The sequence below is a fragment of the Triticum aestivum genome, chromosome 1B (genome assembly GCF_018294505.1).
Source record: "Triticum aestivum cultivar Chinese Spring chromosome 1B, IWGSC CS RefSeq v2.1, whole genome shotgun sequence".
NCBI classification, from domain to species: domain Eukaryota; kingdom Viridiplantae; phylum Streptophyta; class Magnoliopsida; order Poales; family Poaceae; genus Triticum; species Triticum aestivum.
In genome coordinates this window covers 640,360,925-640,383,432 of record NC_057795.1, presented here as the reverse complement: position 1 = coordinate 640,383,432, position 22,508 = coordinate 640,360,925, and the positions used below count along the sequence as shown (strand labels likewise).

Genomic DNA, 22,508 nt, shown 5'->3' with positions numbered 1-22,508 from the left:
AAACACTTGTTTTTGACCGATTGAAAACAACAAACCGTAAGCCGCGTCTATTTTCCACTGGTCACACACCGCTTCCTCTCTCTCTCAACCTTATCTTCTCCAAGGGCCACCCAATCTCTTCCTCGCTCGCTCTTTCTCCTGTATCCCCATTTCCTCCACCGACGAAGCAACAACCAGCCACCGGCGCTAAGGCACGGAGCACGGCCGCTTCCAATCCCAGCCACCGGCGCTACGAGGGCCGGAGCACACTACCCATCCAGGCCGTCGTCGCGCGCGCTGCGATGCAGCACTTTGTCGTCATCCGTGTGCTGCGTCGCTGCATCCATCACCGTCGCCTGCTGCGTCGTAGCTTCCGCCATCTCCGTCATGCGCTGCATCGCCGCATCCATCGCCGTCGCGGCACATTGCAATGCAACACTTATCATCAACTGCCTGTGCTGCGTCGCACCATCCATAACCGCCGCTTGCTGCGTTGCAACACTTGTCGTCCGCTGCCTGTGCTGCATCACAACATCCATCGCCGCCGCGCACTGCGTTGCATCACTTGTTGTTGGCCGCATGTGCTGCATCGCGTCCACCATCGCCGCCCTGCGCTGCGTTGTAGCACTTGTCTTTGGCTCCTGTGCTTCGATGCAGCCCTTGCTGGCTTTGCTTTTCTTGTCGACGATGTGGCTGCTGCTACAAGCTCTGCTGCGAACGAGTGACTGAGGCACGGCGGGCTGCTGCGTGTGCTCGGGGGAGAAAGGAAGTAATGGAGCAACCGAGATGCCACCATGCGTGCTTGGGAGGAAGGAACCCATGTAACGACCAAGACATGGTGGCTGCTGATGTGTGCTCATGGTCCACTCTTGGTCCTTCCCTTGGCCCTTGGTCCTTGTCTACATGTGACCTCCTCTCTTGCATCGGTTTCTGATAGTGATCAAGCTACATCGCCTCCTCTAGCGGCCTCCATAGGATGTGGTGGTCGCTCCTCTATTGGTGTTGTTACTTCGACTACTCCAACTGTGTCCTTTGCTGAGCAGGAGATTATGCAGCTTCGATGCCTGCTAGCTGCATCTTCTGGCCTCCATCGACAGGGTTTGCTGGTTCTGCTACCGATTCTTCTATCATTGTGAGACCACCTTCTACACATTCATGTGCATCTCCGTGGATTCTTGATACCGGAGCACCTTTTTATATGACTCATGATTCATCCACTGTGCTCTATTCAACCTCTCGATTCTCCTATTCATGTTCTTAATGTGGATGATACCTCTCTCCCGGTTAATGGTCGAGGCACCCTTAGCACTCTTTCCATGTTCCTCGACTTAGCATGCATCTCATTTCTGGTGGTCAGATTGTTGACTCTAGTTGTAGGGTCATTGTTGACTTTAACTCACTTTCTGTTTAGGAACGGCGCACTGGTGCTCTCGCTGGTGATGGCAACCGACCTCGTGACTCCCAAGGCCTCTGAAGCTTGACCAGCTTCACCTTCCTTCCACCGCCACCGCCGCCAATCCCTCCACTGTTGTTGCCTTGTCTACCAGCTCTTTTCAGGAGTGGCATCATCGCCTTCGTCATTTTTGTGGCTCTCGTCTCCCATCCTTTGTTCGGCATAATCTTCTTGGATCCGTCTTCGGCGGTGTCTGGGTTGTCGGCTCGGTAAACAAGTCTAACTACCTTATCCTCATAACGAGACTGTGTCTTAGCATCCTCTAGACCTTGTTCACTCTAGTGTATGGGGTCCAACTCCTTTTGCCTCAAAAGGAGGGCATTGCTACTATATTATCTTTATAGATGATTTCTCTTGGCACATGTGGATATATTTTAGTTTTGCTACCATGGTTCATAGTCAATTCTCTGTATCTATTCTTGTGTTTTGTGCTGACTCTGTTGGAGAGTATATCTTGAAGATGTTGCGCGGGTCCTTGCCAAGCAAGGTACTCTTGCTTAGTTCTCTTGTCCTGCTGCTCCTGCTCATAATAGTGTGGCTGAGCTCAAGCATCGTCACCTTGAGATGGCTCATGCATTGATGGTCGTCGCCTCACTTTTGGGTCGAGGGGCAACATTCAACTATCCGCTCTCTACAAGGTGGCGTTCCTTCTGAGCGTCTTTTTGATTGTTTTCCTGATTATTCAACGCTTCGTTTGTTTGGTTGTGTTTGTATATTCTTCTTGCCCCTCGTGAATGGACCGAACTGATCGCTTAATCTATCGAGTGTCTTAGGATACAATGATGAGCGTAAGGGCTATCATTGTTGGGATCTTGTTAGTCGTCGGATGAGTATTTCTTGGGATGTGACTTTTGATGAGTGTCATTCCTTCTACCCGTGTTCATCTTCTTTGGCCTTTTTAGTGGAGGATATCTCTTTCTTCACTTTTCCCGACACATCTCCCACTTTGCCCCCACTATCCCACTCCTACTCATCTACCTGTTGTAGATCCGAGAGCGACATCTCCTATGGTTTCCTCACCTCATTCCTCACGTGAGGCTACCTTACATTGCTCATCCTCATATGTCATAGGATTCTGCACCTTCTTCCCTGACCGCTTCCCCGTCACCATCACCAGAGTCCATTTCGGTGGTTCCTCCTTGCAATCTTCCCTCTTTTCTTCACTTTTATACTTGTCGTCCGCGTGTTGTGTCATCTACTTCTGATGTGCCACATTCCTCGTCTCAGCCTACTGATGGCTTACATGCTTGTCTGCTTCCGCATGTTGATCGCCTTGGTTTTCCATGCGCTGGCGCTGTTGTTCTTGAGTCGACTTCTTATCGTAATGTTGTTATTCATCCCGACTGGCAACTTGCGATGGCCGAGGAGATTGTTGCTCTTGAGCGCACCAACGGGTGGGATCTTGTTTCTCTGCTTCCCTGTGTTCGTCCCATCACTTGTAAGTGCGTCTACAAGGTTAAGACTAGCTCTGATAGTTCTCTTGAGTGCTACAAAGCTCATCTTGTGACTCGTGGCTTTCAACATGCGCATGGTCGTGATTACGATGAGACTTTTGCTCCTGTTGACTATGACCATTGTTCCCACACTTCTTGTTGCGGCCTCTGTTCGCCATTGGTTTATATCCCAGCTTGATGTTAATAATGCCTTTTTAATTGAGAATTGCATTAGGAGGTTTGCATGCAACCACCATCTAGGTATTCTGTTCTTGATGGCATGGTATATCGTCTTCGTCGGTCTCTCTATGGACTTAAGCAAGCCCCTCATGGCTGAGCGTTTTGCCTCTGCAGTGACCGTTGCTGGTTTTTTTCCCGTAAAGAGCTCGTGATCTTACACTGTTTGTCCATCTTTCTCCTTGTGGTTGGACCCTTCTTCTATATGTTAACGAGATGATCATCAGTGGCAACGACCCTGAGTACATTGCCTTTGCTAAGGTATGTCTTAGTGAGTAGTTTCTTATGTCTAATCTTGGCCCTCTTCGCTACTTTTTGAGTTTGAGTTTTTCTCTATCTCTGATGGCTTCTTTATTTCCCTAGAGAAGTATATCCATGATGTTCTTGCTCGTGCCGCTTTTACTGATGAGCGCACCGTTGAGACCCCCGTGGATGTCTGTGCTTCTGATGGTGATCCCTTGTCTGATACGCATTATTGTCATCTTGTTTGGAGCCTTGTCTATCTAGCTGTCACTTGTCAGGATTCTCCTATCCTATACATATTTTGAGTTAGTTTGTTTCTGCTTCCACTTTGGTTCACTATACCCACCTTCCAGTTTTTTGATATCTTCATGGAACGATCTCTCACCGTCTTCTTCAGGCTTGTTCGGATGCCACAAGGGCTAGTGATCCTTTGGATCTCCTTTCTCTTTCTGCTTACTATGTTTTTCTTGATGGCTCTCTCATTGCCTGGAACACGAAGAAACAAACTGTTGTTTCCCATTCGAGTCCGGAGGCTGAGTTGCGGGTTGCGGGCTATGGCTCTTTTGATAGTAGAGTGACTTGGTTACGATGATTACTTCAGGAGTATGGTGTTTCTGTTACTACACCAACTCCCCTCTTTTGAGACAGTAGAGGTGTTACAATTGTTGTGTGTGACTCTGTGAAGCATATTGGTGTTGATGCTTCTTTTGTGTGTGCTGGTGTGCAGGATCAGGTTATTGTTCTTCAATATGTGTCTTCCGAGTTACATTTGGCAGATTTCTTTACGAAGGCACATACTAGAGCACAACACGACTTCTACCTCTCCAAACTTTGTGTTGTTGATCCACCATTAGTTTGAGGGGGGGGTGGGGGGGGGTTAGATTTATATATATTTTATTTAGCCGTGTACCCTTTGTATTTTCCCGGTTCTCTGAGGGCTTTATGAATAGTATACCGCACATTGAAATGTATATATACTTGCCTATGGCCCCATGGAAATACAAGTTGCATATCTCCTAACAACTAGCTCAGAAATACCAGAGGAAAGCTTGAGGAGGTTTGGAACAAGTGCAAACATTAGAACGACCAGAGCATGTTCATAAAACATAGTAATTGGATGTACCGAGTAAAACTAGGGTGGTGGTTCCGAACAACAAATGTCTCTCCTTTCTGTGAGATTTGAACTAGCTGAGTACCAAGTAAATCCAATCTCTAGAAAGTAGCGTAGTAGACAGAGCAACTCTCAAATGGGAAACATGCAAAAAAGACATAAGTCACAGCTCGAAAGTATCTGATAGAAAACCGCAGTCGTACCGGGACATATACCCGGACCACATAAAGATGCAAACTTGGAAGTGCCGGGTAAAATGTTTTGCTCGGAGGTGCTGAAGCTAACATAGATATTTCTCAAACGAAAGGCTTGGTAGCACCTGAAAAAAAAATGCGGCAGTTCCGACGAGATGAAAAGCTGGGTTTGAACTAACCCGAAGTACTCGGTAATATTGGAAGGAAAATCTTCGAAAGGCTTGGTAGCACCTGACTTTTTTTTTGCGGTAGTTCCGACGCGATGAAAAGCTGGGTTTGAACTCGACGAAGACAACAACCCAAAGTGCTCGGTAGTATTGGAAGAAAAATCTTTGGAGGTACTGGGGCTTAGAGATACTGAAGAATGAGGTGGCTAGAGTGAAATTTTGAGGATTTGGGGTTTAGGTTCTTTCATGAAGTTCCATTCCAAAGTACCTTTGCTTTGTGGCCCTCTTCATAGTATGGTTGTCCTACACTCTGTGAATCTTGGATTCACCAAAAACCTATTAAGTACATTCTAAGAGCTTGAGATTGACAACAACTTCAAAAGTTGTGGGTAGGGGTGACCATTGATGTTCTAGTTATAGGCAAGGGACTAAATCTGAAATAAACTCAATTAAACATTAGCCCCTTATGGAACCAATCGAGGAGAAACTTGTCCAACATCGTTTGAGATGGTTTGCGCATATTCAGCTCAGGTGCATACCAAAAAGGCTTTCGCCCCGCTTTATAAATAAAGCAAACCGCCACAAACCACCAAGTACCACAATCGAGTCCACAACACACACACACACAACAAGAAGTACAATAGGTTCTGCTGAGGGCACATCTCAACAAGCCCAAAGAAACAAAAAGACCGGTAACACCAGAGAGCCATGGATAAAGCATGCTGATAATGTCAAGAGAGGCCGGGGAAGGCCAAACTTGGCATGGGAGGAGTCCAACAAGAGATCCGAAGGACTGGGATATCACCAACGAACTAGCCATGGACAGGGGTTCGTGGAAGCTAGCTATCCATGTGCCAGAACCATGAGTTGTGTTGCGAGATCTAATGGATTTCAGCTCTAGCCTACCCCAACTTGTTTGGGACTGAAGGCTTTGTTTTGTTGTTGTATAAACATTAGCCCCTTAATGGTTCTGTCATAAATCATCAAAATTCCAATTAGGGTATTTAAAAGATGCATTATCATCATAGTTGAAAATATAGTGCCGCCACAATGGTTGGTTTTGCAGTGCCCCCCCCCCCCCCCCCCCAAAAAAAAACAAATATGGAGGCTACACCCCTCTTATTGGAGTGCACTCTAATAATTAGAAGATAGAGGTAGGTATGGGGAATCTGTTCTAGTGCATTTTGGACCCTTGCTTCCATATTGGCATTTTTTAGGACAGGGTGTTTGGGGAAACTGCTAGAGTTGCTCTTATAGTTTTGTCTTCCGAGTGACACTTCTTCTAACTTGACCAAGTTTATGTATACAAGGGGAGATTTACAATTTTCTACCTATCTGCATTGCCGATTACAAGAATCTATTAAATTTATTTCTGTTTGCAGAAGTTGAAGCGTCATTAGCATTATTTACATATTTGCACATCCGGGGTGTTTTCTGCCAGCCCTACTGTGAAGTGAACGGGAAAATGACCCAATTTCCTGTCTCTCTCCCCGAGAATGTTAGACTTGCAGAAAATTAGTTATGGACGTGGTCTACAGACTAATACTCACCATGATTTCAAACTGACCCCTACCTGATTCCATACTAACCCCCCATGATTTCACTATGGGCCTTCATGTCACCCTGTAGATTAGATCCATTAGAAATTCCTCATAAATGTAGCATTGCTCCTGTAGGATAGGATAACTCTTTGTGTTTTCACTTTGCTAGATGATGATCTTATTGTTGCTTTGAAAAAAAGATGATGCAGATCTTATGGTTAATATTTAACAATAACAGAAATTTAATGAATTAGATGTTAGATGTTTTTCTTTCTCGGGAATTTGTAATGTATGATGGACTGCTATGTATGGTGATTACAACCTTGGTTTTGGACCAAATGTATTACTATAGTATGACTGCATGAAATCATTTCAGAAGTAACAAGCCAGTACAGAACTCCCACTTGCATATCCTCATGCAATCCTTGTCCCTGTTCGATTTTCATTACTAGCCTACTCATAAGAAAGTTTGGCGTTTTTGTTTTTAGGTACTTGATCGTTCTGGACGACGTTTGGAGAGCAGCTGCATGGGATCAGCTAAAAGTAGCTATTCCTCATGATAATAATAATAAAGTGGGCAGCATAATAATTACTACACGCAGTCATGAGGTAGCCGAAAGTTGCTGCACCTCTTCCAATGACCATGTCTATGCAATGAAGCGGTTACAGGAGGCTGATTCACAGAAGCTATTCTTCAAGACGGTGTTTAATTCAGGGGAATGTCCGACCGACCTGCTGAGAGTCTCCAAGGCCATATTGTCAAGGTGCAACGGCCTACCTCTAGCTATAGTGAGCATAGGGCGAATGCTAGCTCGGAGGCTAAACAAGACATCGGCAGAGTGGCAAACAATATGTGATAGGCTGGGTTCTGAACTGGAGACAAACCCCACTTTAGAGGGAATGAGACGGATACTTGCTCTCAGCTACAATGATCTGCCGTACCATCTGAAAGCATGTTTCTTATACCTGTGTGCTTTCCCTGAGGATTTTAAGATCAGAAGAGGCTCTCTGATTAGAAGGTGGGCAGCTGAAGGCTTAATCATTGGAATGTATGACCGCAGTTTGGAAGAGATTGCTCAGATTTGTTTGGATGAGTTTGTCAGTAGAAACATTGTCATCCCTGAACAGATTGGCTCCAGTGGCAAGATTAAGAGTTTTAAAGTCCATGACATAATGCTAGAAGTTATCATTGCCAAATCTGTCAAGGAAAATTTCATTTCGTTCCTAGGTAGCAGTCAATACAATACAACAGCAGGCCATGACAAGGTACGACGGCTCTCCATCCATCCTGGTGGAACCAATGAGAAGAGAACCTTTTGCAGTAAGAACATAGTCCATACCCGTTCACTGTCAATTCTGGACAGCACTGCGAAACCTGTACCTATCAAAATTTCTGATTTGACACTTTTAAGGGTTTTGGATCTTGAAGGATGTGCATGGTTAAGAAATAAAGATCTCAAGGAGATTTGCAAACTGTCTTTGCTGAGATACCTAAGCCTCAGAAACACAACCATATCCCAACTACCAAATGCAATAGGGAAACTTAAAGAATTGGTGACATTGGATGTAAGGGAAACTTCTGTCGCCAAATTTCCCAAAGGCATTACTCGGCTCCAGAATCTGAATCATCTACTTGTAGGCCGTTATGCATATTACACAAGGACAAAAAGTGTCAAGCATTTTGTGTGGAATGATGGAGCAAAGGTACCACTTGGATTAGGGAATATGGGCGCCCTCCAGAGAATCTCTCATGTAGACATCTCTACAAAGAAAAGCTCCAATGCAATGCGTGAGCTGGGAAAATTGCGTCAGTTAACAAGACTTTGTGTAATCAACAGGAAGGAAGCAAAGCTTTGGAAACCATTTGCTGAGTCTTTGGATGAGCTTAGCAACTCTCTACGCTATCTAATGGTTGTGGACGGTTCAGAGCAAGTCAAGAAGCTGAAATTTTTAGCAGGCCTGAAGAATCCCCCTCTGTTGCTGGAGAGCCTGCATTTGGTGGGACGGCTAAGGGAGCTGCCTAGCTGGGTTTCATCACTCAATAACTTGGCCAGTCTGTCGCTTCGAGAGACTCACCACTTGGCTGAGGAATCTTTTGAGGTTCTAGCGAAGCTCCCCAGTCTTGTTTCTCTCAAGCTATACTGCAAGGGATATAAGGGGAGAGCCTTATTTAAAGAGGGCTGGTTTCCCCAGCTGAAGCAATTGGTTGTGGATAATCTGGAACAGCTCGAGGAGCTCAGCTTCCATGGGGGCGCATCTAAACTTGAGAGGCTGACATTGTATTTCCCGAGTGTGCCCCGTGGAGGCGTTAATGGCATTGGAAAAGAAAAGCTGCCTCAGCTAAGAGAAGTTGAGTTCTTCGGTGTCGTTATAGAGTCTATATTTGAGCAGGTGGTTGAGGCGGCCAAAGAATATCCAAATCATCTTAAAGTTACCAGGGAGGATCGACCTACTACGGAAGCTGCAGAAACAAGTTCAGGTTTGCATTTGGTTCTTCCTTCTTCCGGCCTCATACTTTGTTTTTAACACCGGCCTTATTCTGACCCTAAACATTTTATCCATTCTGTACCAATTATGCAGGGGCGGGGAGCAGTGAGCAGGAGTCAACCGACCAGCAGGTGGATAGGCTTGCATGGCGTCTGCTGCCTTCAACGTGTCCTCTCGCTTATATACTGAATGTGTAATGACTGCATCCTCCGTATTTTCTGAACTTAGGTTGAACTATCGATTGTTGCGCCAGGTTTTTCGTCCCATAGGTTGTATTATTATTACAAGTGGTAGTACAACTAGTGGGTTTTCCTGGCGTGCATCCAATTCGAATGCCTATTTTGTTTCACTTTTATACATACATTGTTTTCATTGTCTTGGTAATGAAAAATGGGTGATGCCTAATTAAGCAAAAAAGTCTCCTTCAGTCCAGTTGTTTGTAGGATTTTGTTGAATGAATCTAAGCTTGTGGTGTAAAGCTGAAAGACCTTGTTAAGTGCTGACGCTGTTGCGGAAACAGCAATAAGATAATTTGTTCGGGGGGATCCCCACTGCTTTCAACAAAATTTCCAAGACACAGGTAGAAGAATGGGGACGCTTTAGCACCACCACTTGTGCAATTTGGCCTTGATTTAGCAGGAAGTTTCTTCAGGAGTACATACAAAGAAGCAGTTGAACTGCAGGACACTGCAAGAAGGCAATAGATGTGTTTTCAGGTACAACACTAATGAGTGGATAGGCGGATACCAGTCAGTATGTAGATCTGTCGACACGCTTACGCCGTAAGGAGGGGCAAACTGTACACATATCCCTGAGACACTCTGGAACAAACATACTAGGATTGGTTATCTGAAATTTACTCTTAAGCCAATCTGCAGCCTGCATTGCTGTATGTGCATCACAACCATTGGTCTGACTGAGTTCTTAATCTATTATTGTTGTTTCAGACATGAGATCGAGCCATCTTGCATTTGGTTGTGGAAATCTTATTTACCTGCAGATCGACCGAGCCAACTACAGTTCTTATTTACCTGGCATCGCAGCAGGTAAATGTTATTTACCTACAGACTGTTGAACTATCGGTATCTCCATTTTCAGCTTAACATCTCACTCCTATAAGAAACAATCATCAGTGAACTGGGTGATTAGTTTATCTCTGCTGATTGGTTCAGCGCCTGCAGGTATTTTAAGTCACTAACCACCCATAAAACGCGACAGATATGGAAGGACGCACCATCCATGAAAAAATAAGTGAGCACCTACTGTGAAGAAACAATTTCGAGGCCAGCTACCTTATAAGAGAACAAATGACCAATCCTTCAGTGCAGCATCATATTATATACTACTAGTGCAGTGCTACCGGTAGGTGTTGCTTTCTCTCTGTTAAAAATGTAACCAACTCATCAACCATAAAATAGGCACAACTTGCCTCACCCCTTGACCTCCTAACCACACTGCTCAGCCTTACTTGGTTGTCCTCTGTCCATCTGGACCAGCTAGTCTTGTTCCCTTTTCTTGGTGTGCTATCTCCGGCGACTCCATTCTTGATCGCGGCTGAACAAGAAGTGGTTATCGATTTCTGTCAAGGTTTGGCCTTTTCTCTTCTCTCCCTTGGGTTAAGCTTTTGAATTGGAAGTTTGTACTTTTTTGCTCTGAATGAGTTCTTGATCTATTGTTGTTGTTCCAGACTTCAGATCGAGCCAGCTTCCGTTTTGTTGCGGAAATCTTGGGTGCGTTGTTGGCCGGGGGATCACGATCTGTGGTGCGCCGCTCTCCTGTCCCGCACATCGACCGAGCCAACTACAGTTCATATTTATCTCGCATCGTAGCAGGTAAATCTTTTGAGCTAGTTTGGTTGTCTCAGAGTACAGTAGCATGGTTCACTGATGGTAAGAACTCTAATTTTCACCTGTCTTAGCGATGGGCTAGTCAGCTGTGGGCATCCAGGAGCTGGTGGCCTTCGAGTGGGTGTGCCATAACCAATTCACCTGCTCGTCCTTGGTAAACAGAGTTGACTTTTGAAAGATGTAAATGCCGAATACATGGAATAGGTCCAGACCACTCAAACCAAAGGTAATGCCTTACAAACTTACAAGAAATCAAGTTATGGTTGTGGCTGGTGTGGTTTAGTGTTTTTGTACTAAGCCATGCCAACGAAAGTTAACATGGCAGGACGGGCAAGGTGATGGAGGCCGTGGTGAGCGCCTCCCATGGCGCCGTGCAGATCCTGTTGGTGAAGCTCGGCAACGTCCTTGCCACCAAATACGCACTTCTCAGTGGCGTTCGCGGGGAGATCCAGGAGCTCAAGGACGAGCTCGAGAGCATGACCGCCTGCCTCCTTGAGCTCGCGGATGGCGATGATCACAACGAACAAGTAATGCAAATGCTAGTAGATGGATCCTTTTGAACTGAACCTTTTGATAGCAAGGAAAGCATGCCTCTTGTAATGAGATGAGACAAAACCCTGGCATGATTAACTGATGTGCTCATTCATATACGTGCAGACTAGGACTTGGATGAAACAAGTGAGGGAAGTCGCGTTCGATGTGGAGGACTGTATGGACAGGTTCTGCCATCACCTCAGCGAGCACCATGGAGACCGTAAAGGACTCCTCGAATACCTCCATAGGATGTTCAACATGGTGCGGACATTGAGGGTGCGGCACACAGTGGCCACCGATATCCAGGGCCTCAAATCTCGTGCCCAGAAAGTGAGCGAAAGGAGGCGCAGGTATGATCTAGGCGAGTCGGCTGGACGGTCAAGCAAAGTGCTTGATTCTTCTTCGTACAGCCACCATGACAATCTGGACCGCTGGCTGCCAGCAATCCATGGTGACGGGTCTGGGCTAGTCGGGATGGGCAACATGACTCATGCCGTGGTGAGGCTGCTCAGTGAGAAACGCCAGGCGGCGGCAGGTCCCCGAGTGCTGTCCATAGTGGGTTTCGGTGGCCTCGGCAAGACCACCCTCGCCACGACCATCTACAGCACTCCAAAGTTGGGTGGCATCCAGTGCCGTGCTTTCATTCCGGTGTCCCAGACATACGATTTCCGTTCTCTTCTCGAGTCCGTGCTGAAGCAGCTTTCGACTTTGGCTGACAGTGATAAAGATGACGATCCCCTCCGGAACATTAAAAAATGGACCATAAGCGACTTGGTTGACAAGATCAAACAATGTTTGAAGCGTAGGTACATAATTAAGCACTTTTATTACTATTCTCTCGTTTAATGAGTTTCCTCTTATGCCATACTCTGTTTGAAAAATCCAAAGATGTTATAGTTTTGTCTTCAAGTGTGAAACTTCTTTCAGTCTGACCAAGTTTATATAAAATGCGGAGATTACAATTTTCCACCTGTCTGCAGTGCCAATTACAAGAATCTAATACTTTATTTCAGTTTGCAAAAGTTGAAGCTCCTTTAGCATTATTTACATATTTGCACCTCGGTTTTGTTTTCTGCCAGATCTAGTCTTAAGTGAATGAGAAAGTGACCATCTCTCTCTCTCTCTCTCTCTCTCTCTCTCTCTCTCTCTCTCATCATCTTGTTCCTCCATTTCAACGAAGGGGCCGAGGGAGCTTTTAGGCTTGGCTTGGAGCTCTCTGTAGCTCGGCCCCAAGAAGAAAATAGGCCGAGCCGAGTTGGCATGGTACACTTGTTTGTGCTTCATGCCAAGCCCGGGCTCGATCCTGCCCAGCAGTTTGCGGCCTGATCTAACCCATCTAAGACGACAGAGAGGGGAGGGAGGGGAATAAGAATGACAACGGACTAAGGCTGTCCTATTGCTCCTGTAAGGCGGCAGGAGGTTCACCCCCTTGCATGCTCGCATGGCTATATGGGCCGGCCCATTGAGGCTTTTTTCTTTGTCTTCCCCACAGGTGTAGGGCATGTTCTGTAGAACCCTGGACCGGTTTTTCTTCTTTTTTCTGCGTTTTATCTGTTTATTTCTTTGGTTATTCAATTTTCTGTTTTTCTTTTTTGTTCTTCCATTTAAAAAAAATTCTTGAACATGTTTTGAAATCGGCAACATTTTTTTTAATTTGTGAACATTTTTAAAATTCATATATATTTTTGAGTTTGTAATTTTTCTTAAAAACTGGGGAACATTTTCTAAACTCACGAACATTTTTTCAAATTTGGAATGTTTTAAAATTCTTGAACTTTTTTCGATTTGTAAACATTTTTCTGAAATTATATAACATTTTTTGAAATTCCAGAACTCTAAACCGGTCCGGACCCTGCACAAGCGGGAGCTACGTGCACCGGGCTGCCAGAACTCTAAACCGGTCCGGCCAGCCTCCTCTTCTCATTTAATACAAACCTACCGAATGGGCTGGCCCACTATGCAGTGCTCCGATACGCTTGCTCAGTAGGAATTCCCTATTTGCGGCTCGTTGCGTCGAAATGTCGACGCACCGCACAGAGCTGGCGACCGAAGCGCTCACCTGGGCCGGCCCGTTACACTTTCCGGTTTTGGGAACCTTCTAGAGTTTCCCAGCCGGTTTTTTCTGGTTTCAGGAAACTTCTAGAAGGTTCCTTGAACCGTTTTTTTCTTTTGTCGATTTTTCTGTTTCTTTTTTTCTCTTTTTTCTTTTCCTTTTCTATTTATTTTTTCCGTTTCCTTTACATTTCAAGTCCATTTTTTTAAAACAAATCAGCTTTCAAATTTTGTTCAGAAACTGAAAACAATGTTTGTACTTTTAATATATTTTCAATTTTGTAAAATTTTTGTGCTTTCAAAATTTCTTCATAAATTTAAATAATGTTCTCATTTTCAAAAAAAAACTCAGGAGTTTTAAAAATTGTTCTCATTTTCAAAACAATGTTCTAAATGTTTTTGTTCATTTTTTGGAAACCATTCAAATAATGACTGGGGTTTAAAAAATGTTCATGTTTTCAAAGATTGTTCTTGTTTCCGAATTTTGTTCATGTATTCAAAAAAAGTTCACATTTCAAATTTGTTCAGGATTTTTAAAAATTGTTCTACGTTTTAAAATATGTTCTCAAGATTCAAAAAATGTTCGTGCTTAAAAAAATTGTTCGCGCTTCCAAGTTTGTTCAGTATTTTTCAAAATTGTTCTCCGCCTTAAAATTTGTTCTCAAGATTAAAAAAATGTTCCAGCTTTCCAAATTTGTTCACAAATTTAATAGTAGTTCATGTTTTTCAATCTTGTTCACAAATTCAAAGAATGTTCTGGAAGTTTTAAAATTTTAAACATTTTTAATTTGTTTTTCACAAATTCAAGAAATGTTCCCCCTTTTAAAATTTGTTCACATCGTCAAAATGTTCCTGTTTTACAAAAAAATGTATGAAAATTTGGAAAATGTTTTTAATTTGAATCAAATATTCATAATTTCGAAAATTTCAAAAAATGTTCCTGTTTTCAGATTTTGTTCACAAATTCAAAAATGTTCCCGGTCTCAAATTATTTGTTTCAAAATTTCAAAAAATGTTCCTGTTTATAGATTTTGTTCACAAATTCAAAAAATGTTCCCGTTTTACAAAATTTGTTCACAAATTCAATAAATGTTCCTGGTTTAAAAAAACTGTTACAATTTTCAAAAAATGTTCCTCTTTTTTAAAAAAAATCGATTTATTTTTGTTCATTTGTTTACAAAATTTGTAAACAATGACATGGATTTCAAACAATGTTCCTGTTTTCAGAAAAAAATTTCAAACTTCAAAAAATGTTCTTATTTTTTAAATTTTTGTTCACGTATTAAAAAATCACAGTTTCAAATTTTGTTCACAAATTTTAGAAAATCTTCGGCGGTACAAAACATGTTCCCGCTTTAAAAAATTGTTCGCAAATTAAAAAAAATGTGCATGATTTCATTTTTTTCAGGAGTTTCGAAATTGTTCAGTTTCATTATTTTGTTCACAACTTTCAATAAATGTTCGGGCAGTTGAAAACATTTTCCTGTTTTAAATTTTTTTCGCAAATTTAAAAAGTGTGCACTTTTTCACTTTTTGAGGAGTTTCAAAATTGTTCAGTTTCAAATTTTTGTTCACCAATTTCAAAAAACGTTCTTGTTTCCACATTTTCCAAATTATGTTCGTGTTTTCAAATTTGTATTGGAATTTCAAAAAATGTCCCTGATTTTTGAAAAAAAAGTTGTATTATTTTTTTAGTCGCAAATTAGAAATTTGTTTGTTTTTCAAAGATCCCTTCGTTTTTTCTGTAAGTTGTGGAGAAATATTAGTTCAAAAATTCAAAAAAGTCATGGTTTATAAATTTGTTCGGAATTTCGTAATTTGTTCACAACTTGAAAGAATTGTTCACGTTTTTCAAAAATATTTTCTGCAGTTTCAAATTTTTTGTTCGCATATGCAAAAAATTGTTCCTGTCTATGAAAATATGTTCTTTTTTGCAGGTGTACGAAAATATGTTCAGAAGTTCAAAAATGTTGGCACTTCTTCAAAATATACACTTACAGAAAAAATGTACACTTTTCTTAAAGATGTTCGCTACAGTAACTATTACGGTTGCACTGTGTTATTTGTGGTGCACGCTGTTTTATTGCAAGCAAACCTAGTTAGGTCGAGTGGCTGGGACAACACAGCCGTAAGCTGTTGGTCGCTTGTTCGATACCTGACGACTCGTTGCCTCTGGTTTTTAGCTTTTTTTTCCTTACACGATGGGCCGGCCCAGTCTGGCTGCGTCGCTGCCTCCCTTGTGCGTAGCGACGGCAGTTTGACGCAAAGAGCGTCCAATAGGAGCTCCCTGCTCAGTATTCTATGCTTTACACGATGGGCCGGCCCAGTCTGGCTGCGTCGCTGCCTCCCTTGTGCGTAGCGACGGCAGTTTGACGCAAAGAGCGTCCAATAGGAGCTCCCTGCTCAGTATTCTATGCTTTACACGCGGGACAGGAGGTCCCGCCGAACTAGCCCATATGTATCAATTCCTTGGATGACTTAGCCTACTACGCACGCATTGGGCCTGTCTTCAACCCGCACGCATTGGCGCAGTATCCAGCTCCACAGCCACAACAGTGGAATACACTAGACTTGACAAAAGGCGATTAATATGACCAGTAACTACAAATATGCTCTTTTAAGATTTCTTAGTTTTGGAATCAATGGTTATGTCATCGTAACTTATTGTTGCTACAATCTCTTGTTCTACTTGTAGCGGCAAGCTATCCGCAATAAATCCATCTTCTATTCTATTTTGAGCCTTGACTTGATAATTTCAAACCAGAAGAATCACCATCATCAGAACATCACCAAACAATTTTATTTGACTGAATTTTACATTGCTTCTTCAATCCTTTGATCCTTCCTCCAATAGTTGATCACGTAACTCATCAGCTGACCGGGACATGCAGATTGGATGAAGGCTGTTGCAGTGGGCCGTTGGCAGCTGGCGCAGGGGACCGGCGCGCGGCGGTTGTTGGTAGTGGATTCTAGACTGAATGTGTCGATTTATCAGGCTATCAAATATCAACTGAGAAGGGGAATTTAGGACAGTGATTTGGGAGGGGAGACCTACTCTCTCTGTTCGGAATTACTTGTCGCGAGAATGGATGTATCTAGAAGTAAAATACGTCTAGATACATCCATTTCTGCGACAAGTAATTCCGAACGGAGGGAGTAGATGCCAAGGTCACGAGTCGCAAAGAACGAGAACTTTTGTCGATTTGGGAGAGGAGACAAGCACATTATATCGTACTTACATCGTACTAGACGAGCGTGAGACTAATGAGTACGATGAGAGGCCGTCATCTATCGATGCATTGGGCTCGGAAAGTGCGGAGTCTTGGACTAGGCCAGAATGCATGGTAGTAAAAAAAGTACACATTTGGATGGAGGGGGGGGGGGGGGGTGTTCATGGCCCCTGTTTAGCCTCCCTAAGGCTTCACCAGTGCTTCCTCCCCAACTAAGGCCGTTGGCATCCGGGATCCTTCAGCCGTCTTCCTATTCTCTCCTTCCCACGTCGCCCCACCAAGGCTACATGGCGTCATGTCACCCCAGGCTCGCGAGCTGGCCTGAGTTGGCTCAAGCCTATGCCGATTCCGATCCGAGCCCCTCTAGTTGCCTCGCCGGTGCTTCCGAGCCGAGCCGGCTCGCCAATGGCGAGCCAAATCCTGGCTTGGCTTTGCTCATGTCCAGCCCTACCCATATCAGCCAAGGCTCGTAGTGGCGTCGAGCATGCTCGAGCTCAAGGCCTTGGCCGAGCATGCCACATTTTGAGGACGAGCTCTGGAGGCAGTGGTGTACCTAGGATCTCAGCACAAAATTCTACACTATACATATAAACATCATCATAATCTCAACAAATAGTTTTGAGATAGCATTAACTTGTTAGATAATTAGTGTTAATTATGTACTCCCTTCATTCCAATGACTAAGGCACACACTCCCTCAAAAAAAAAGACTAAGGCACACACATAGTTCAAAATTCAATTTTGACCAAGAATTATGCCAATAATATATACAGTTTTGAACTAAAATTATACCACCGAAAACTTCTTCGAATACAAATTCAACAATATAACTTTTGTCACATATAACTCACATTTGGTTGGTCCAATTTATGCATGCTAGCCTTATTCATTGGAATGGAGGGAGTAGATTTTTTTCTTTGAATATTTGAAGGCGGTGCCAAGTGTGTATGCTAGGCATAGAACCAACAGATCTATGAACTTAATGTGTAAAGCGAACACATAAAGCAAAAATAGGATGAACAGATTTATTACCAAATTTATTACGAGATGAGATTATAGGCAACTAGGTAGGAGTATCAACTATCAAGTAACAAGCCAATACACAAATCCTACATGCATGTCCTAGCATGGAATCCCTGTCCCTGCTCGATTTTTGTTACTAGCCTACTCATAAGAATGTGGGTCTTTTTTTAGGTACCTGATCGTTCTGGATGACGTTTGGCAAGCAGCTGCATGGGATCAGCTAAAGGTAGCTTTTCCTCATGATAATGGTGAAGAGGGCAGCATATTAATTACTACACGCAGTCACGAGGTGGCAAAAAATTGCTGCACCTCTCCCAATGATCCTGTCTATGAAATGAAGCGGTTACAGATGGATGATTCACAGCAGCTATTCTTCAAGACGGTCTTTGAGTCAGGGAAATGTCCGAACGACCTGCTGAAAGTCTCCAATGCCATTTTGGCAAGGTGTAACGGTCTACCTCTAGCTATAGTGAGCATAGGACGAATGCTAGCTCGGAGGCAAAACAAGACATCGGCAGAATGGCAAACAGTATGTGATAGGTTGGGTTCTGAACTAGAGACAAACCCCACTTTAGAGGGAATGAGACGGATACTTTCTCTCAGCTACAATGATCTTCCATACCATCTGAAAGCATGTTTCTTATACCTGTGTGCTTTCCCAGAGGATTTTGTGATCAGAAGAGGCTCTCTGATTAGACGGTGGGCAGCCGAAGGCTTGATCATTGGAATGTATGGCCGCAGTATGGAAGAGATTGCTCAGATTTATTTGGACGAGTTTGTGAGTAGAAGCATCGTCATCCCTGGACAGATTGGCAGCAGTGGCAATATTAGGAGTTGTAAAGTCCACGACATAATGTTAGAAGTCATCATCGCCAAATCTGTCAAGGAAATTTTTATCTCATTCCTAGGGAGCAGCCAATACAGCACAACAGCAGGCCATGACAAGGTACGACGGCTCTCCATCCATCCTGGTGGCGGCAAGGAGAAGAGAACATTTTCCAGTAAAAACATAGTTCATACCCGTTCACTGTCAATTCTGGGCAGCACTGAGAAACCTGTACCCATCAAATTTGCTGATTTGACACTTTTAAGGGTTTTAGATCTTGAAGGATGTGGATGGTTAAGAGATCAAGATATGAAGGACATTTGCAAACTGCCTCTGCTGAGATACCTCAGCCTTAGAAACACAGCCATATGCCAACTACCAGATGCAGTAGGGAAACTTAGAGACTTGGTGACACTGGATGTAAGGGAAACTAAGGTCGTCGAATTTCCAAAAGGCATTACTCATCTCCAAAGTCTGAATCATCTGATTGTAGGCCGTTATGCATATTACACAAGGACACGAAGTGTGAAGCATTTCTTGTGGAGTGGAGGAGCGAAGGTACCACTTGGATTAGGGGATATGCATGCTCTCCAGAGAATCTCTCATGCCGACATCTCCACAGAGAAAAGCTCCCGTGCAATGCGTGAGCTGGGAAAATTGCGTCAGTTAACCAGACTTTGTGTAATTAACAGGAAGGAAGCAAAGTTTTGGGAACCCTTTGCTGAGTCTTTGAATGAGCTTAGCAGCTCTCTTCGCCATCTAATGGTTGTGGACGGTTCACTGGAAGGCACGGAGCTGGAATTTTTAGTTGGCCTGAAGAATGCCCCTGTGTTTCTGCAGAGCCTCCATTTGGGGGGACGGCTCAGGAATCGTTTGAGGTTCTAGCGAAGCTCCCCAGTCTTGTTTCTCTCAAGCTATACTTCAAGGGGTATTCCGGGAGTGCCTTATGCTTTGAAGAGGGCTGGTTTCCCCGGCTGAAGCAATTAGTCGTGGATAATATGGAAAATCTTGAGGAGCTCAGCTTCCATGGGGGTGCACCTAATCTTGAGAGGCTCACATTGGCTTTCAATAGGGTGCTCCGTGGAGGTGTTAATGGCATTGAGCAACTGTTGCATCTAAGAGAAGTTGAGTTCTTCAGTCACATTATCGAGTCTGTATTTAATTATGTCTTTGAGGCGGCCAAAAGAAATCCAAATCGTCCGAAAGTCACCAGGGACGATCGACCTACTACGGAAGCTGCACAAGCAAGTTCAGGTTTGCATTCGTTTCTTTCTTATTCTGGCCTCATACTTTGTTTTTGACAAGAGCCTTCGTCTGACCCCAAACACTTTACCCATTCTTTGCCAACTATGCAGGGGCAGGGAGCAGTGAGCAGGAGTCGACCGCCGACCAGCAGGTGGATATGCGTGCACTACGACGTGCAGATGAAGACGACGAGGCAACGCCAGCTTGGCGTGTGCTGCCTTCAACGTGTCCTCACGCTTATATACTGTAAATGTGTATAACTGCATATGCTGTGTGTTTTCCGAACTTAGGTTGAACGGTCGATTGTTGCGCCAGGTTTTTCGTCCCATAGGTTGTATTATTATTACAAGTGGTAGCACAACTAGTGGGTTTTCCTGGCGTGCATCAAACTCGAATGCCTATCTTGTTGCACTTTCATAATTTGTCTTGGTTGTGTTGGTAATGAAATTTGATTGTTGCCTAGTTAAACAAAAAGGTCTCCTTCAGTCCAGTCATATGCAGGATTTGATTGAATGAATCTAATATGGCTTGTGGCGTGAAGCTAAAGGAGCTAGTTAAGTGTTGGCGCTGTTGCGAAAATAAGCAATAAGATGATTTGTGCAATTTGACCTTGATTTGGCAGGAAGTTTCTTCACAAGGCAAAGCAGAGCAGTTGTGGACTGCACGAGACTGCAAGAAGGCAAGACATGAGTCGATAGGCAAGAGATGGTATCAGTCAGTATGAAGATCTGTCGACCCGCTTTCGTTGTGAAGGAGTTGCAAAGTGTACATACATAGTAATATCCCTGAGACACTCCGGAACAGACAGAACAGGTTTTGTTATCTGAAATTTACTTGTAAGCCAAGTATGCTGTCTCCTGTTATGTACTCTCACAAAGTTAATATAAAGTTGAGTCACTTATTTTGGAACGGAGGGAGTAGGTCACTTGCACTTTCCTTTGTCGAATTTTTTATTTACTTGTACTTGAGAGGACAAGCATTTCCATTGGTAGCCCACATGACTGGAGCCATCCCTGGCACACCGAAAGGTGCCTCGCCTGGAGTGTCCTGGAGGTTGCCAGCACTTTGTTTGGTTGCTGAGGCTGGCCAGCTTTCCAGGCACATGGTTTTTTTTTTTTTGAGCATCATAAACTTTAGTCATCAAATGATAGCTAGATCGTTTACATAATGGTGAAGAATAAAGTCAGGGATGACGGTTTCCCATGCTTCAGACTTGCCAGAAACTAATACTCCCTCCGTCCGGAAATACTTGTCATCAAAATGAATAAAAGGTGATGTATCTAGATGTATTTTAGTTTTAGATACACCCCTTTTTGTCCATTTTGATGACAAGTTTTTTCGGACGGAGGGAGTACAATATTTTGCTGAATCATCCACGACCGAATTGGCCTCTCTACTACAGTGATCAAAACTGATACTAGCAAACTCCAATGTGGCCAGCTTTCTAGGCACATGGTTAGCCCCGCCCAGGCGACCAGATGGGACACCTGGCCACCGAAATCGAATTGCCCGACGACCAAAATTGAGCAGCCCAAGCAAACCTAGTCGGGAAAGGGGATCAGGGCTATCGGGATAGGAGGAAGAGAAGCCTGTAATATGTTAAATGGGCCGGTCCATCTCACCTCTTGTCATCGCTCATTCCCTGTGCGAAGTGCCCACATTTTGACACAACGTGCGTCACTGTTGACGTATAACTGTTTTGCCTAGTGATCCTAAAAAAAAAACTGTTTTGCCTGGTCTCTTCTATAAAATCGGCCTTTTGGTTGCATTGGCTAGAGCATGCACTTCTATAGTCACATAAGATTTACAAACCTTTGAGTTCGGACATTTGGGAGCCTCCTAATTTCCGCGTAGGGTGATAAAGCCTGAGCAAACGCACAAGGGATGATCACTGCGGCTGCCACTCGCACGGCTTTGCGCCAGCCCACTGTGGGCGCAATTATTTTTCTTGTTGTTTATTTTTCTATTTCATATTTTAAATTTTATTTTATAAAAAAGTTAAAAAATATTCAAAAATTGAAAGAACTTCATGATTGTACAAAAAAATCATGAAATACGAAAATATATAAAATTTGTAAAATGTCCGTGAGTTCAATTTTTGCAAATATTAATATTTTCAGGAATTTTAAAAATATCCAATAATTCAAAAACACTTCACGAATTGAAAAAAATGTTCATAATTTAAAACAAATGTTTATACACACTAACATGTTCGTTTGGAGCCCAAACCACCAGGCTCTACCATGGTTTTTATCTACATGTTTACCATTTAGAAATACATGATTAATTTTTTTAAAATGCATGTTTTGAGGTCTACTTTTTTTTTATATAGATTGTACAATTTTCGTATACCATAGGAACATTTTTTTAAGTACTCGTTAAACATTTTCAAATACATGATTCTTCAGATTCTTCCCCGACGAGGCGATCAGTCCTATGGACGGCGATGGATTTGGAAACTAGTCTGTTCAAGTAAGGATGGCATGGTGGCGACGGCATCCTCGTGGTGGACCTGCGTCCTCGAGCTTCGCTGTTGCGATAGCGTTTGCTCCAGCGCTGACGCGGAGCTTGGGAGGTAGTCCAAGGGCGGATGCAAATTGTGATCTGCAAAAACTCTACATCACGCTACCCCCTCTCCCTCGCTCGCTCCTCCCGGGTCGCCCCGCGTGCGACCGGGAGGAAACCTTAGCCGCCGCCGGCGGGGTCCCCCGCCCTTTCCTCCTCCACCTCGCCGCTGCCAGAGGGCACGGCCAGGCGAACCCTGGTCGTCGGCGGCGGCGGCAGGGAGATCTCGCTCCTCTGCTCGGTGCGGGCCAAGGCGGTTGGGCCGGGGTGTCGCGCTAGCGGCGGGCGCGGCAGCGCGGTGGCGCGCTGGTTCCGATCGACGACGGCGTGGCTGCGGCGTG

General features: G+C 43.9%; 2 protein-coding genes across 2 annotated transcripts in view; both read left to right on the top strand.

Moving 5' to 3' along the window:
* LOC123144547 (50S ribosomal protein L7/L12) overlaps positions 1–9,174 on the top strand; it is a 15,290-nt gene extending 6,116 nt beyond the window's left edge. Inside the window, exons 8-9 of the mRNA XM_044563756.1 lie at positions 6,847–8,837; positions 8,939–9,174. Of these exons, the coding sequence (XP_044419691.1) occupies positions 6,847–8,837; positions 8,939–9,042 (2,095 nt within the window). The 3' untranslated portion in view covers positions 9,043–9,174. The remainder of the gene's footprint in view (positions 1–6,846; positions 8,838–8,938) is intronic.
* Positions 9,175–9,554: 380 nt separating this feature from the next.
* Positions 9,555–19,449, top strand: LOC123144555 (disease resistance protein Pik-2). Its single transcript, XM_044563766.1, has 6 exons — positions 9,555–10,432; positions 10,533–10,677; positions 10,764–10,918; positions 11,018–11,219; positions 11,350–12,032; positions 17,703–19,449. The coding sequence occupies exons 4-6, from the start codon at positions 11,031–11,033 to the stop codon at positions 19,240–19,242; spliced, it is 2,412 nt and encodes an 803-aa protein (XP_044419701.1). The 5' UTR covers positions 9,555–10,432; positions 10,533–10,677; positions 10,764–10,918; positions 11,018–11,030; the 3' UTR covers positions 19,243–19,449.
* Positions 19,450–22,508: the final 3,059 nt, after the last annotated feature.